Consider the following 15354-nt stretch of genomic DNA (forward strand, 5'->3'; position numbering starts at 1 on the left):
ATTTGCAACCTGTACACTTAAATACGTGCAGTTTATTGTCAATTATCCCAATAAACCTATTTAATGTGTGTATGTGATATAAAATCACCTGTTATTCACCAGGCATGCTCCAGCCTAGAAGTAAAGCACTGAAAGATGGACAGTGGAACCATTGATAACAAAACAAATAGTCTTAAAAGAGAAAACAGACACCAAATGCTACAAAGTACGATAAAGTCTATGACCAGGTACAGTAGGAGAGCAGATTACAGATTCTAATTTGTACAGATTTTGTAGTATAGATTCTAACTAGGTAGTCAAGAAAGGAATCTCTGAGTCACTAACATGTAAACCAAGATGAACAAATGGAGTATAAGTTAGCTAGGTGAAATATAGGGGGAAAACATATACAAAGACATTTACACAATGAAGAGTTTAGGAAAAAATATGTACAGACTGTCCCCAACTTAAACTGGTTCACTTAGGATTTTTCGACTTTGCAATGATGCAAAAGCAATACATATTCAGTAGAAACTGCACTGTGAATTTTGATTTTTTTTCCCAGGCTAGTGATATACAGTAGGATATTACTGGTGATGCTGGGCCATGGCAGCAAGGTACAGCTCCCAGTAAGGCACATGACTGATCATGAAGGTAAACAACCCATTCACTTACAACCATTTTGTACCCATACAACCATTCTGTTTTTTACTTTGTATTCAGTAAGTTACATGAGACTCAACACTTTATTATAAACTAAACTTTGTGTTAGATGATTTTGCCCAACTCTAGGTTACTGCAAGTATTCTGAGCACACTTAAGGTAGGCTAGGCTAAGCTATGGTGTTAGGCAGATTAGGTGTATTGAATGCATTTTTTTAATTTAACATGTGTTTGTCTGGACATAACCCCATCGTAAGTCAAGGAAGACCTGTGTAAGGTAAATGCCGAGAAATGGAATTGCTGGGTTAAAGGGCAATCACAGTTTTATAAAAGAGGGAGTTTTTTGCTTAATTCTTTGGAATACATAAACTGACAGTTACTGTTTATGTAGCAAAGGGAACTCTAGAACAATTTACTAACATTATTTAAAACAAGAGAATAAAAATAAACCAGTATTCCAAGCTCTTTGAAACCAGAGCACATCTTCACCCTCACATCCTAAATGCACAGTTTCACACACCATGCACTAACATTTTGCTGAATTAATGTAAACTCCTTGGGTAGCAAAGAAGAAATCAAGTTGCCAAGAGGAACTCCTCAATCATACCTCACTATCTCTAGAAATGACAGTTTTTAAAAGAATTAACCTCTCCATCCTCCTCCTCAGGTAGCAATTCTTAATGAAAACCCCTCACATGAATTATTGCAAAAGCCTCCAAACTGGTCGCCCTGTCTCTATTCCTCCAATCTTCCAAATTCAACCTCCACAGAACCTAAAATTAAACCATTCAATCTCTAAATCTATTTCTTCTCTATACCTAACACCCTAAATGGCATCTCATCACCTCCAACTGTGCATCCCAAACACAGACTCCAAAACCAACAATGGTGAAAAGAGGAGAAAACAATGACAACTTAGCGAATTGTTAATAAAGTTAATGTATTCTGTTTAGAGGACTATTGGGAAAGTTTGCTTCCTGCTTTTTTGATGTTAAAATATCCTTCTGCTTATGAAAGAATGGATGAGGACATCAGTTTTTAAGAAACATCCCCCATAAGGAGCTAGAGTTTATCAAGCTAAGCCAAACAAGTCAGTCATAGCAAGACAAATACCGTCTGATTTCAGTCATATGTGGAACTGAAAAACCAAAACAGATGCACATGGGGAAGGGGGAAAAAAAGAGGGAGGCAAACCATAAGAGACTCTTAACCATAAAGAACAAACTGAGGGTTGCTGGAGGGGAGGTGGGCAGGGCATGGGCTAAATGGGTGATGTTAAAGTCCATCAACGAGGGCACTTGTGATGAGCACTGGGTGTTACACGTTAAGTGAAGAATCACTAAATTCTACTCCTGAAACCAATATTACACTATATGTTAGCTAACTAGAATTTAAATATAAACTTGAAACAACAACAAAAAAGAAACATCTCCATTTAGCAAATTAAAAAGTTGGCAAATCTTTGACAGCTGAGCTTTTTTTCATTGTAAGGGCCAGAGAAAATGTCTGGGAAACACTGACTTACACACCCAGAGGTGTGGATAAAGTCCACAAGGCAAACAGTGCCCTCACCTATTTTTCTAAGTGGTCTCTACCTCCCCAGGAAAGTTTTTGCTCCAGCTATACAGGACTGCATCACTGTCCTACACACAACCTAATTACTCTCTCCCATTGCTCAGGCTTTTTCAGGATTGGAATGGCCTCAATACCAATTCCTCCTTTTCTTCATGCACTCTATTTATTGAGCACCTACAATGCTAAGCACTAGGGACAGAGTAGTGAACAAAAGAAAACATTACTGTCTCCATGGAGCTCACAGTCTAGTGGAGGAAACAGGGTATCAAATAAATATAAAATTAAAAACTAGGATGATACTGCTTTACAGAGAATGGAAAAAAGGAGACTGGGATGGCGGGAAAGCTAGTCAATAAACTACTACAGTTCAGGTAAGAGATAATTCTGATTTGGAGAAGGGTAGAGGCAAGGAGAAGTCAAATTTTGAGCTGACTGTATTGCTGACAGACTGAACAGAGGGACTAAAAGAAGAAATACTCCATGACTCCAACATAAGCAACTATACAGACTCGCACAACAGTCCCAATTTTTTATGCCTCCCTGGATCTATGCCCTTTGCTATGAGCTTGCTACACTGACCTTAAGGCTTGTTTATACGTCTTGTTTGGACCAATGGGACAAGAGCAAACTTATTCCAGGCAGTAGCCTAAAAAAAGTGCCTGTGCACTGCTACTTTTCTTGGATTAAGCCTGGGCTAGCCTGCGAAAAATGAGACCACATGGAGAAGAGCTAAGCAAAGACCATTTGAAATAATCTTATACCAGTCTATAGCCAGAGAATCCCCAAACATATGAGAAGTCCAGCCAAGATGAGCGGAGCCACCAAACCACCATAACTGAACAAAGATGCAGGAATGAGTCCAAGCCACTACTAGAAGAACCACCTACCTAACTTGTAGACTTGTGAGCAACAATAATTGCTTACTCTTTTGGCCACTGAGTTTAATGCACAAGCTAAACATAGTGATACCAATTACTGACATGGGGTAGAAGAAGGAAAGGAAGGGAATTAAAAGAAAAGCTAAGCTCATTTTATCTTACCCCAGTCAATGCTTACCTCTCCTTCAAAACTCAACTTAGATATCAACTCCTCCAGGAAGCCTTCCCAGATCCCCTGGCTGGTTTGGAAAGATATTTAAGTACTACCATTACGTTCTGTACATAACCCAATCACTGCCTTATCACACTGTTTTGTAATTATGTTTATACTTTTCTTCCCAAGAAGCCAACTGCACTTTTATGTTACAGACTGTATCATATTCATCTTGATATCAGCTTGTAACATAAAACAGGCTCTCTCCATATTTCCCAATTTTATAAATCAATTAATAAACACTTATTTGATAAAAGTCCTTTAACTCTAGATCAGTATTTCTCAATGTGTGACCCACTCACAACATGCACCAGAACCAGCAGAGGTATGTATTAAAAATGCAAATCTCAAAAAAAAAAAAAAAAAAGCAAATCTCTGGGCTCTTTAACGAAAATGCCATTCATTACCTCGTAAGAAAGAACAAGGATGAATTTTTTGGCCAGCCTCAGATACACAAAACAAATAGCAGAAGTGTAGGTACTAAATTAACTTTTCCCCAAAAATTTCTAGAGACGTTCTCTACAATAATGTCTTTAGTCTGACAGCACCTCTGTAACTGAAAACGCTCTGAACTGCAACGGAGTTTCTCTTCTACGAAACGGGTCTCCGCCAGAGGAAACAGGAGCTCTAGGGGTCCTCCCAGGAGGTGTGGCTTCTCAACGCACAAGGTTACACACGGTTACAGGGGATGCTCGAAAGCGAAACAAGTCCTGAGTTTTCTCCGCAGCAGGGCCCAGGCCAGAGACGGACAGGCGACCGAAGCCCAGGCAGCAGCCGCGTGCCGCTTGACGAACCTTGGAGCCCGGGCGCCCGAGCCAGCGCCTGCCCAGGGTCTCGCTAATTAAGAGCCGCGCCAAAGAGACTCCCACTGGGTTCCGGGATGGGCGTCCGTCTCCAGGGCGACCACCCTCGGTCCACCCCAGCCCGACGGGCCGTGCAGAAGGCCCCGGTCGCCTGCCCAAGTCAGAATGGAAGAAAATGAGGGAAGGGTCCGGCCGCTGGCAGCCGACAGGGGAAAGGACTAGAGTGCCAGGGGGCGCCGCCGCTTCCCACCTGCGTCAAGCTCCAGCTGGTAACAGGGCAGCGGCTCCAGGGAGAGCTTGTAACCCTCGAAACGGGGATCCAACAGAGGTCTCTTCACGCGCAGAGAGCAATTAGCAGCCACCTCCATAGCCTTCCTGGGTCGTAGCGTGAGAATTAATAAAGCTCTTGTTGAAAGGTCCGCGCTTCGCTCGTATCACCGAGGCTCCCAGGCGGCGTGGTTCCCATCCCAGAATACGCTGCGGTGCGGGATGCCCTCTGGGAAATGTAGTGTCCATGAGAAAGTTGCATGACGGGCTAGGTAGTTTTTCGGAGACTTAACGCCCGCACGACAGCATGGTCTGGACTCTCTTACCCAGAAGGCTGAGCTACCAGGAGGCGGCCCGCGCTGGTTAAATTCTCACATTTATAGGCAGGGCGGCGAGACCCCGCCCCGGAAATGCGTGTTTTAGCTTTCTGTGTGCTTAGGTGCCCGAGCTACTGAGGGTCTAGGTCCGGGCAGCCGAAGAGTGTGGTAGGTAACGGTCGTCAGCGCAAGGGTCATTTCGTCGCTGGGAAGGGACGGCCCTCGCCCGCGGTGATGGTGGTGAGCTATGCCCGTGGTCCTCAGGGCCGGGACCCGGGCCCAGCCCAGGCTCCTTTCGATGTGCTGTCTTTCGTTAGCTTCCCCGACCCGCGCTCGCGGGCCTGTAGGGCTCTCCGACAGGGCGTGCAACTGGAGTTGGCCTGAAGCCAGTCCACGCTTTGTTTTCTGGCTCCTCCCCTCCCGCCTCTCCCGCTGTCTCCGCCCTATTCTATTTTCCCAAAGAATGTCTGAACTGGGAGGGATCCCCTAGCGCCCTCGTTTTACCAGTGAGAAAACTGAGGCCTTTAAGAATTGACTTGTCCAAGGTCACTATCCGTATTTTAGGGGCCAAGGCGAGATCAAGTTCAATATTCTAGGAATGGTACCGACTAGACCTTAGAATTATTTTGGAAAATGTGAGCCTCCAACTACGCAAGCAAACATTTCTCAGTCCTTTCTCAGCCCTTCCTTTTTCCTGTTCCACTCAAAAAAAATTTTTTTCCCAACTCAAAACTCAATTGCCAGCCTGACTTTTCATATAGGCGAGAAGGGACACAGCAAAAGTGGTCCCAAGTTAGTGACAGATTATGTGCAGTAATGTTAGCTTTTTCCAAGTGTTACATTCTAACCTCCCTCTCCTTTCTAAATCGCTTTGGTTTTGGTTGTCTTTTTTCACTGAAAATTGAGAATTTTCTAAGTTAGGAATTAGTTTGAGATTTGTTTTTCCCTTATCCTACCGGCAAACTTTGATGAAGACCATACACAAACACATACTTGGAGCTAGTTTGGCAGTTGTAATTCTGGGTACATTCTACTGAAAAGTAAAGCACTTAGAGCCGAATCTGTAACTTTGATTTTTCACCAACAGTGCTTAATCTTTTATTAGTATTTAGGTTATGTGGCTTCCCCGAAATTTTGAATGCAGTTAAGGTGCAGAAATGATTAGCAGTCAGTTATGATGTGCTGTTAAAGTGTTTTGGGGCTGCTGGGCTCAAAGTGCATGAGTTCAAATCCTGCCTTCACCACTTTCTATCCTGGTGCCTCAGTTTTCTCAATTGTAAAATACAAATTATGTTAATAATTCTTACATAAAAGAATAAGTTTTGGGAATTAAACGAGGTTAAAAAAAATCAATGTGTTAACCCAGTACTTGGCACATAAGTGTTGCATAAAAGTTACAATAGTTACTGTTATCCAAAGATTGATTAATAAAGAGTATATGGGGGAAGAAAAATTGTAAAGTGCATTAATCAATATGACTTCTTGGGATGCAGTAAATAATATTCAGAGTAATGACATTGTTAACACATTGTTGAAATTTATCACCCCTTCAGGTGATAGAATGTTAAGTGTGTTGGGATGCTTACCTAGAGGATTTAGAAGAAAATGCTTTGTATGTGTTTTGTATCTGAAAATACATGTTGATGTTCAGGTTAGCAAGATGAACAAAGATGCGCAGATGAGAGCAGCGATTAACCAAAAGTTGATAGAAACTGGAGAAAGAGAACGGTAAGCAATAGATTGTGTTAGTAAATTACATTTAACGTCTTTAAATTATAGTTACGTTATATGTAAAAATCTAAATATCAAGGAACAAAACTGATGTCAGTGGAAGGAATTACAGAAAATTGAGATTATCAAAAGTTTCAATTCCTAACATCTATAAAAAATAGGTGTGTTCAATATTGCATGCTTAAAGGAAAGTGAGTCATCTAGAAAGATGAACAAGAAATGACTCAAAGAGTGTATAATCAAATGGAAGAGAAAAAAAAATCCCAAATAACTACAATTAAAAACATAATGTTACCCAATTTTTAACAGGGAGATAATTTGGTAGAACCAGTTTTCAGTTTCTACACTCTCAACTTCAGAGCAGCATGTGCTGTTCCTGCTCTCTGAAATATTCTTCGTCCCCTGATCTTTAAATAATCCTAGCTCATCTTTCAGGTCTTAATTTAAACATCACCTCTTACAGGAATCTGTTAAGTCCCAGATCCCTTGTTCTAGCCTAGCATTTAATCACATATTATAACCACTGCTTTGCTTGTTTGTGTCCTCCAGTGTAATCTAAGTTCCTTGACAGTAGAAATACCATTGTATCCCTAGCATCATCCCTAGCACATAATTGGCCAGGGTAAATATTTGAAGAATGAACAGGTTTGGAAGTACTAAACAGACTCAGGAATCAAGAAAGGCTTCCAGAAACAGGGTGAAAAGTTGCATAAGAGAAATATATAAGGAACAGGAGGGATCTTTCAACTCTACCTGGGGGTTAAGGTAATCAGTTACAAAATAGTAAAACAGTTCCTTCAACTCGGGAAAAAGATTAGCCATTCTTCCAGCCAGTAAAGAACAGAAGACATTCTAGGCAGATGGAACAGAATGTGCAAAGTCACAGGGATTTGTTACAACATGATAATGTTCTGAGGAGCTACAAAATTAAAGCTAGCAGGTAAAGTGTGAAAGTGATGTTGCTGTAACAGTGGACAAGAGGAGTGGATTTTGTATAAGTCAGAATTCTTTCATTTGTAAATGATAGAACTCAGAAACCGGTTTAACCAGTGAAATATATAAGCTCATCTAAGTACAAAGTTTAGAGCTCGAAGTTGCTTCAGTCTCCACTGGGTCCAAGCACCCAAAAATTGTTACCAAGAATATGTCTTTCTTTTTCTTTCTCAGCTCTGTTTTCTTCTGTGTTCGCTTTATTCTCAAGCAGACTCTACCCACAAGGTGGCAGAGATTAGCAGTTCAGAGTTCATGCCCTCTGGCTCAGACTACCTTTCTCCTAGTAGTTCCAGCAAAGTACCTGGCGTGATTACCATCTTACTTAGGTACATAGGCCAGTTATGGTCAACCTTGCTTAGGTCTCATTTCCAATGTTGGAACCCTATTTAGATTTCTTACACTAAGAGTGGTGTCAAAGAAAGGTCAGGAAAATGGGTGATGGGTTTGCAGAAATATCTGTTGTTGACTTTATCCTTGGGTGGTGGGAGTCATTAAAAGATCCTAAGAAGGGGGATGACTACATCACTTTTGCTCTTTAGGAATATTAGCCTGGCAATGTGGAAGAGAGACTTGAAGGGCTAGACATAGATTACAGAAAAACATGTTAGCAGATTATATCAGATTAAAAATGGAAAACAGCAAAAATAGAAAGAAGAACTTATAATTTTTTAAAGTAAAAGCAGCCCTCAATATGAGAAATGAGGAAGAAGACATCCAGAACAATGCCTTGGGGAACTGATAGTATTAGCAGTAATGAGGAAAGGGGGTTATTTATGTTTATTTGTTTTAGGATAGTATTAGCAGTAATGAGGAAAGGAGGTTATTTATGCTTGTTTTTTTTTCATTCATGCAGCTTAAAATTACTGAGTTTCTACCATATGCTATGTCCTCTTAAGGTGCTGGAGATATGGTAGTGAACAAAATAAAGTCTGTTCTTTCATGGAGCTTACATGGGAGAAGACAGAAAATAAGTCTGTATTAGGTAGATGGTGATAAGTTCTAAAGGAAAAATAAAACCGAGAATAATGAGGTGTGTATTTGAGACAAAAAAATAAAGAAGGCTTCACTGATAAGAGGTCAGAAGGATTTGAAGGAATGAGGGGACTCCCAAGAGCCAAGGAAGGACCCAAGACAGGAGCTTGCCTGGTATTTTGATCACCACATGGAAGCTCATGAGCCTGAATAAACTGGATGAGGAGAAGAAGAGATAAAGTCAGAGGCATAGCTGGGGAGGGGGGCAAGATCATGGAGGATTATTTAGGCTGTAGCATAGATTTGGAATTTTAAGTAAATTGGGAAGCCACCAGACCCTTTTGAGCAGAGGAAGGAGAGCAAAGTATATAAGGGAGGGAGCAGGGGAACAAGTTAGGGGCTTTGGTAACAGTCCAGTCAAAAAAGAAGATGGCTTGGACTAGGGGAGTAATGGCAAAGGTGGTGAAAAACATTTGAATTGAAGTATATATTTAAAACTGGAGGGGCGCCTGGGTGGCTCAGTCGTTAAGCGTCTGCCTTCGGCTCAGGTCATGATCCCAGGGTCCTGGGATCGAGCCCCACATCGGGCTCCCTGCTCCGCGAGAAGCCTGCTTCTCCCTCTCCCACTCCCCCTGCTTGTGTTCCCTCTCTCGCTGTGTCTGTCTCTGTCAAATAAATAAATAAGATCTTTAAAAAAAATAAAATAAAAAAATAAAACTGGAACCATAGGAATTGCTCCTCTGGATTTTATGTATAGTGTTAACAGAGTTGCTGAGTGAAGGATGCCAAGTTTTCTAGCCTGAGGAACCAGGATGGACAATGGCATTCTGACAGGGAGAATCGGTTGAAGTAGGAGAGAAGCAGGAGCTGGGTTTTGGCTCTATTAAGATGAAAAGACCTAATTAAATACCAAGAGGGAAATGTCACGTAGTGAATGGTTAGAAATATTGAAAGAGAAGTGGTTTGGTTTGGGACATGACATGTTCAAGCACTGAGAAATTATTTAGGTTGAAGATTGAAGATTTGTAAGAGTGGGTATGGCAAAAGGATAAGAAAATATTGGTAAGAAAATGTTTTATTACACCCATGATGCCATTAGTTGCTATACACACCATTATTATTATTTTTTTTTTACCAGTAGGGTAAAAGAAGATACTGCCAATTAAATTATGATAGGCGTACCAATTACTGAATTGTTGAAATGTGGGGAAAAAAACAGTCTTAGAATCAATGAAATACCACACTTAGTATATAATTTAGAAGGTTACTGGAAAAAATTGAGGGGAAAGTTTTTGAGGTTAGAGAGGGATATGATGGGGAAGTAAGAGAGCTCAAGGATAAGAGTCTGTAGTCAGAGAATAGATTTTGGAGTTTTAAGATTTTGAGGTGCAGCAGCTTCAAGCTCAAGTAATACCATTTAGAAGTTGTACAAGATCCACAATATTCCTGTTGGTGGAGGTAAGTAGAAAGTGTATGAGAAGGCCAGAGAGTAGAGTTTCTTGAGAATTAAGTTTACTGATGATGAAAATGACTTGCATAAGGTCAAAGAATTATTTAGTAATAAAACCAAGATTAGGTCACAGTTAAGGTAAAGTTTTTGGGATTAAAGGCAGGGAATTTTTCATTGAACATTTGAACTTTTGCTTCAAACATTCCTACCTAAAATATTGTACCTTGTTATAGTTTAATATGAAAAATTTTCTTTCTCAACAGCCTCAAAGAGTTGCTGAGAGCTAAATTAATTGAATGTGGCTGGAAGGACCAGTTGAAGGCACACTGTAAAGGTAATCAGTTTCATTTACAAGATAAGCTAATTTCATTCTTCTTGTTGGCTTGGGGTTCACTAGAAAAATAATAGGCAGTATTTTAAGATCTATCGAGTGCTGAACATAATTTTAAACAAATAGAAAATTCAGTCTTCTAGTAATGATTTCCCCGTCTCCTTTTGGTAGAAATAATTCCTGAATCTTTAGAAATTTTCTTTTTTTTTCTTAAAACAAGTGAGGCAAGATTTTTTCTGGCATCAAAGTATGCATTCCATCCTTTTTCAGTGTGCCTACTCAATGTGAAACATTAGTTATTCCTATGTTTTTACTTTATAACAAATTGAACACTTTATGATTGGCAGACTCCACGGGAATTATATCTCCTGGCTTTAACAGTGTTATTTTTGAAAATTTACCTATAAAAGATCTTAGGTAATTACACTTATTTTTTTAAAATGTAGAATGGAAGCTTATAAAATTGCTAGGTATCTATGATGATGCCACTAGATAGTTGATACATGTCATGAAGATGAGCCTCTTCTGGCTCGGCTTTGGTATACTGGAATTCTGGATATTTTCAGTGAACTCCTATTATGTTGTAATGGTTTCTACAATTAATAATAGAGACTATTTATACTACTAACCCTAAGAAGGCAGTGTGGCACATTAGAAAAAGCATAGTTTCGGGGGTCATACAGACCTTCACTGGAAGAGACTGGAACTGGATTTCAGCTCATGTTTGGATGAGTTATTTACTTTAAGCCTCAGTTGGGTCACTTGTAAGTGGAAAAATGTCCAGCCCATTAGATTGTTATGAATATCAAATGCCATAAATCACCCAGCACATAAGAGTGTTCTAGTAAATATTAACTCCTTGCCCTCTTCTCTCTCCTTTGGCCCAGCCTAGAGAAGAGAAAGGAACAAAGGAGTTGTTCTATTCTTTAATTTTGGGCAATGAAATTACAAGTTAGACTCAAATAATAGCTTTTTACCCCTTCCATACATTCAAGAGCTGGTATGATTATGGTGAAATAAGATCTGTACAGTTATATGTTTCCAGCTTTTTACACATAATTAGATTTGACTTTATAGTCCAAATTCATTCTAAGTGTTATAATAATTGTTAAGTTACAGGTTATTTAGCTGAGAGATGAACAGGCTTTTAAGATTTTGATCTGGCGAATACTTAATGTGTTTAAGGTTGAACTAAATCTTCATTAGAAAAGAAAAAAAGTGTCCTCTTTTTTTTTTTAAAGACCAGTCTGCACTCTAAAAACATGATCTTAACCCTTCCTCTATGAAAATCTTTCTTACAGATAATGATTTTAAATGATATGATTTGTTTTTTGCTTTTGCATAAGAGGTAATTAAAGAAAAAGGACTAGAACACGTTACTGTTGATGACTTGGTGGCTGAAATCACACCAAAAGGCAGAGGTAAGGAATACAAATTGTGTGAAAGGAAAGGTGTGCTGAAGACATGATTTCTCTCTCTCTCTCTCTCGCTGGTTCAGCTTTTCTTTCTTTTTATAGGGAAAAACAACCTTTCCAGAATTATTTGGGTACTTGCATTTCCTCATTGGGAAAGATTATAATTGCCATCCTGCTTCTCTAGCATAGTCTTGAGTAATACATGAGATAAGAGGTATAAAATGTTTTTGGACTCTAAAACAGTATACAGATATAAGTTGATAATGGTGGTTAAGACAGATAATTTTTAAAATGTGGGATTTTTGTAGAGGCAAGTATTACCTGAAGCTAGGATTTATAAATTTTTATTAGATATGGCCAATTTCACTTAAATATTTAATAATTCAAAGTTTTACTCCAGCCCCAGGGTCAATGCTCTTCTCTTGTTTTTCTTTTTAAAAATAAGTAAAGCTCTGTCTTCTTAAGTGTCTAAATTAAGAATTTGGTAGCTCTAAAACTTTGTGTTCTGGGTAATCTGTATTTAAAATTCACACTACCATCATCTTCATTTCCTTACAGAAGGCAAAGGAAAGAGATGAAATAGTATATTAACATTTATGATATGTAATAAATATTAAGAACTACATTACATTGTTAGCTCAGATGTGGCTACATTATTTTCATTTATTTTGTGAAAGGGTTTCTTTTGGTAATTTTAAGTGAGAGCAGATAAATTAGATAATCCATTATCTGTTTTGTCACACAGAAGTAGTAAAAAGAATTTAAGTGTAAAAAGTAAAAAAGTTTGAAAATTATTACTAGAGAATACTAATTCTCTGAACTACCTGCTGGGATAGAGCTACAGAATCCTATAGTCCTTTCCAGCCATCTATAGGCCTGTTTACAGCTAAAAAAAAAAAAAAAGACTTTTTCATCACGTATGTCTCAGGGAAAGAAAAACAAAACATAGTATTTATTGTTCCCCAGATGGATTTACATTTTAAAATAATATTCTCCAATTTCTTTTTCTATTTTCCTTCTGTAATTTATGCTTAAGCTATTATCATTTTGGAGCTGGTTATACAGGGTAGAAATTTTCTTTGCTTCTCCTTCAACACTTGTATCTTAGACATTTCAATCCCCTATAGCTCCACTGCTAGAAAATGAGCAAATACTGGGGCGCCTGGGTGGCTCAGTCGTTAAGTGTCTGCCTTCGGCTCAGGTCATGATCCCGGAGTCCTGGGATCGAGCCCCTCATCGGGCTCCCTGCTCGGCGGGAAGCCTGCTTCTTCCTCTCCCACTCCCCCTGCCTGTGTTCCCTCTCTCGCTGTGTCTCTCTCTGTCAAATAAATAAATAAAATCTTAAAAAAAAAAAAAAGAAAATGAGCAAATACAGAACAGAGAAATAAAAATAAATCTTTTGTTTTATGTTCTTAGTCTTCTTTATAGCCAAGAGAAGTATTTATTTTCTTTTTTTAACTAAAATACAGTAGAATTGACCATTTTTTAGTGTGCAGTTCCATGAATTTTATACACATGTACAGATTCATGGAACTACCTTCCTCCCCGCAAAAAAACTCCCTCAAGCTATCCTTTTATAGTCATACCTTATCCCTAACTCCAAGGCAACTAATCTATACTCCCATCACCTTAATTTTTATTAAAAATGTGTTTAATATATGTACTGATCACGTTTCCAGTGGTCTTGAATTAATTATGTAGCTTTTATTTCTAGCAGGCTTAAACTAAACAATCTGTAAAGAGGAGTACGTGTCCTATTTAATTTGTGTACTTATTTTTGGAATACTGAACTGTATCTGAAATATTTCATTTCCTTTGGATACAAGCAAGTAGCATTAGAAATTTTAGTTAATTCACTATTGTCCTTATTTACTAGTAGCCAAGAAAAGAAAAAAAAATAGTGTAGATTCATTTGTTGACATTTAATAGTAATTTAAAATTACTAAGAGCAGGGCTCTGATTAAAATTTCAAAGAGCAGGGCCTTTTTTTTTAGTGTGATACCCTGAATAGATAATAGTCACATGGTTCAAAATTGAAGAAATGTAACAAATGTAACTCCTGTTGCAATTTTTGCATCTTTGCTGAGTCAGAGAGTATGTGCACTTACTTCAATACAGTATTGCCAAATTACCTTCCCAAAAGTATGGTACCAATTTATATTCTCCACCAGCTAATATAAGAGAGCCAATTTTCCCTCAGTGTTGCCAACACAGGATATTACTGACCTTTGGTTTTTAACCAATATAATTGGCAAAACATGCTGTTTGTGGTTTTAATTTACATTTCAATTATGAAGTTACACCCCTTGTATGTTCAAGAACTGTGTTTTGCCTTTTCTTCATCTCTTTTACTCATTTTTCTATTAGTCTGATCTTTTATCAATTTGGAGAAATGCAGTGAGAGATCAGCCCATTTCTGTAAGAGTGTTTTCCCACTTTCTGTCTTTTGCCTTTCTTTATGGTGATTTTGACCCACTTACTAAATTGCCATTGTTGATTTATATCAAATTTATCAATTTGTTATAACCCTCTGTTTCAAAAAGGTCTTTTCCACTCCTAGTTTAAAGAATTTTCCCATATTTTATTCTCGTTAGTGTGCAGTATATTTAGGTATTGGATAGTTCACTCAAATAATGAATTGCAAATATACTTTATTTTTTCAGATATCTTTACCTCTTTCTTTTTTGAGGCATATGGGTTATTCATGAAATTATTTTGTTAATTCTGAATAAAATATCAAATACCAAATTGACATATATTAATTGGAATCTTCTTACTCCTATATTTTTATTTTTGTATTTCAGCCCTGGTACCTGACAGTGTAAAGAAGGAGCTCCTACAAAGAATAAGAACATTCCTTGCTCAGCATGCCAGCCTTTAAGATTGGATGAGATTGTGTTGTTTTGTGGTTTTATTTCTGAAAGTAAAACTTGCCATAAATTAGGAATCAATTTCCCAAAATAAAATCCTTTTTTTGTATGATGGTATACAGTTTTCAGTAATGATGTATACATTGTATTGATTTTTTCCCTAAATGTGTTATTTTAATAAATATCTCATGAATGAGTTTGAAGTTTCCTTGGATTTTGGAATAAAAGGGACTTTATTAATAATATACCAGATTTGTTCAGAGGAGAATTCAGCAATTGATATAGTTTAAGTGTTAAGTATGTGCATATCTCTGTGCTAACTGAGGAGGAGTAAGCAGGCTCTTCTTAATGTCTGGAAGTGGTGTATCCCTCTTTTGAATCTCTGCTATTTTATAATACATGTCCCATCTTGTACTACGATGTCTTATTTCTGATTTGTTATAAATGCTGAGGGTTGGGACTGGGTCTTACTCATCTTTATGTGCCTTCCTTATTCCTCAAAGAATTTACCATCCTATTGGAAGAGAGAACATTTGCAAACTGGCTCCACACCAAGCTCCTCTTTCATACTCTACTCATCTGAACTTTGAGAGCAGAAACTCTAAATTGCATCCCCACATACTAAGGTCAAGAAAGAACTTTATGGGAAATAATCTCCACCTGTAGCTTTACTCTGACATCAAGATTGCCAAATCCAATGGACTTTTGTCTGTTCTTATGTGACCTCTGCTGGAATGAGAATGTTGACCATCCTGCCACTTGGAACTTTCTTCCCACTACTCACATTGTGTATTCCTACCACTGGAAGTTCCTTCTGTGTCTTGTGGATACCTTTTGCTGTATGGGACTTCAAATAATGGTGTTTCTTAGTGTTCCCTCCTGGGCCCTCTGCTTGAC

The 15354-nt window shown here is 38.4% G+C and overlaps 2 protein-coding genes across 3 annotated transcripts in view; one reads left to right on the forward strand and one right to left on the reverse strand.

The window, feature by feature from the left end:
• Window positions 1-4580, reverse strand: part of NUDCD1 (NudC domain containing 1) — a 73198-nt gene extending 68618 nt beyond the window's left edge. The window contains exon 1 of the mRNA XM_021688365.1: window positions 4362-4580. Coding sequence (XP_021544040.1) covers window positions 4362-4479 — 118 coding nt within the window. The 5' untranslated portion in view covers window positions 4480-4580. The remainder of the gene's footprint in view (window positions 1-4361) is intronic.
• Window positions 4581-4782: 202 nt separating this feature from the next.
• On the forward strand, window positions 4783-14653 carry ENY2 (ENY2 transcription and export complex 2 subunit). 2 transcript variants are annotated; one of them, XM_021688366.1, is made up of 5 exons: window positions 4783-4935; window positions 6347-6423; window positions 10105-10175; window positions 11519-11593; window positions 14392-14653. In XM_021688366.1, exons 1-5 carry the CDS (start codon window positions 4930-4932, stop codon window positions 14466-14468), a joined length of 306 nt encoding a protein of 101 aa, XP_021544041.1. In that variant the 5' UTR covers window positions 4783-4929; the 3' UTR covers window positions 14469-14653. The 2 variants fall into 2 exon arrangements, with proteins under 2 accessions (XP_021544041.1, XP_021544042.1); XM_021688367.2 differs by having other exon boundaries at window positions 4791-4863.
• The last annotated feature ends 701 nt before the right edge of the window (window positions 14654-15354 follow it).

The sequence above is a fragment of the Neomonachus schauinslandi genome, chromosome 4 (genome assembly GCF_002201575.2).
Source record: "Neomonachus schauinslandi chromosome 4, ASM220157v2, whole genome shotgun sequence".
In the NCBI taxonomy this organism is placed as follows: Eukaryota; Metazoa; Chordata; class Mammalia; order Carnivora; family Phocidae; genus Neomonachus; species Neomonachus schauinslandi.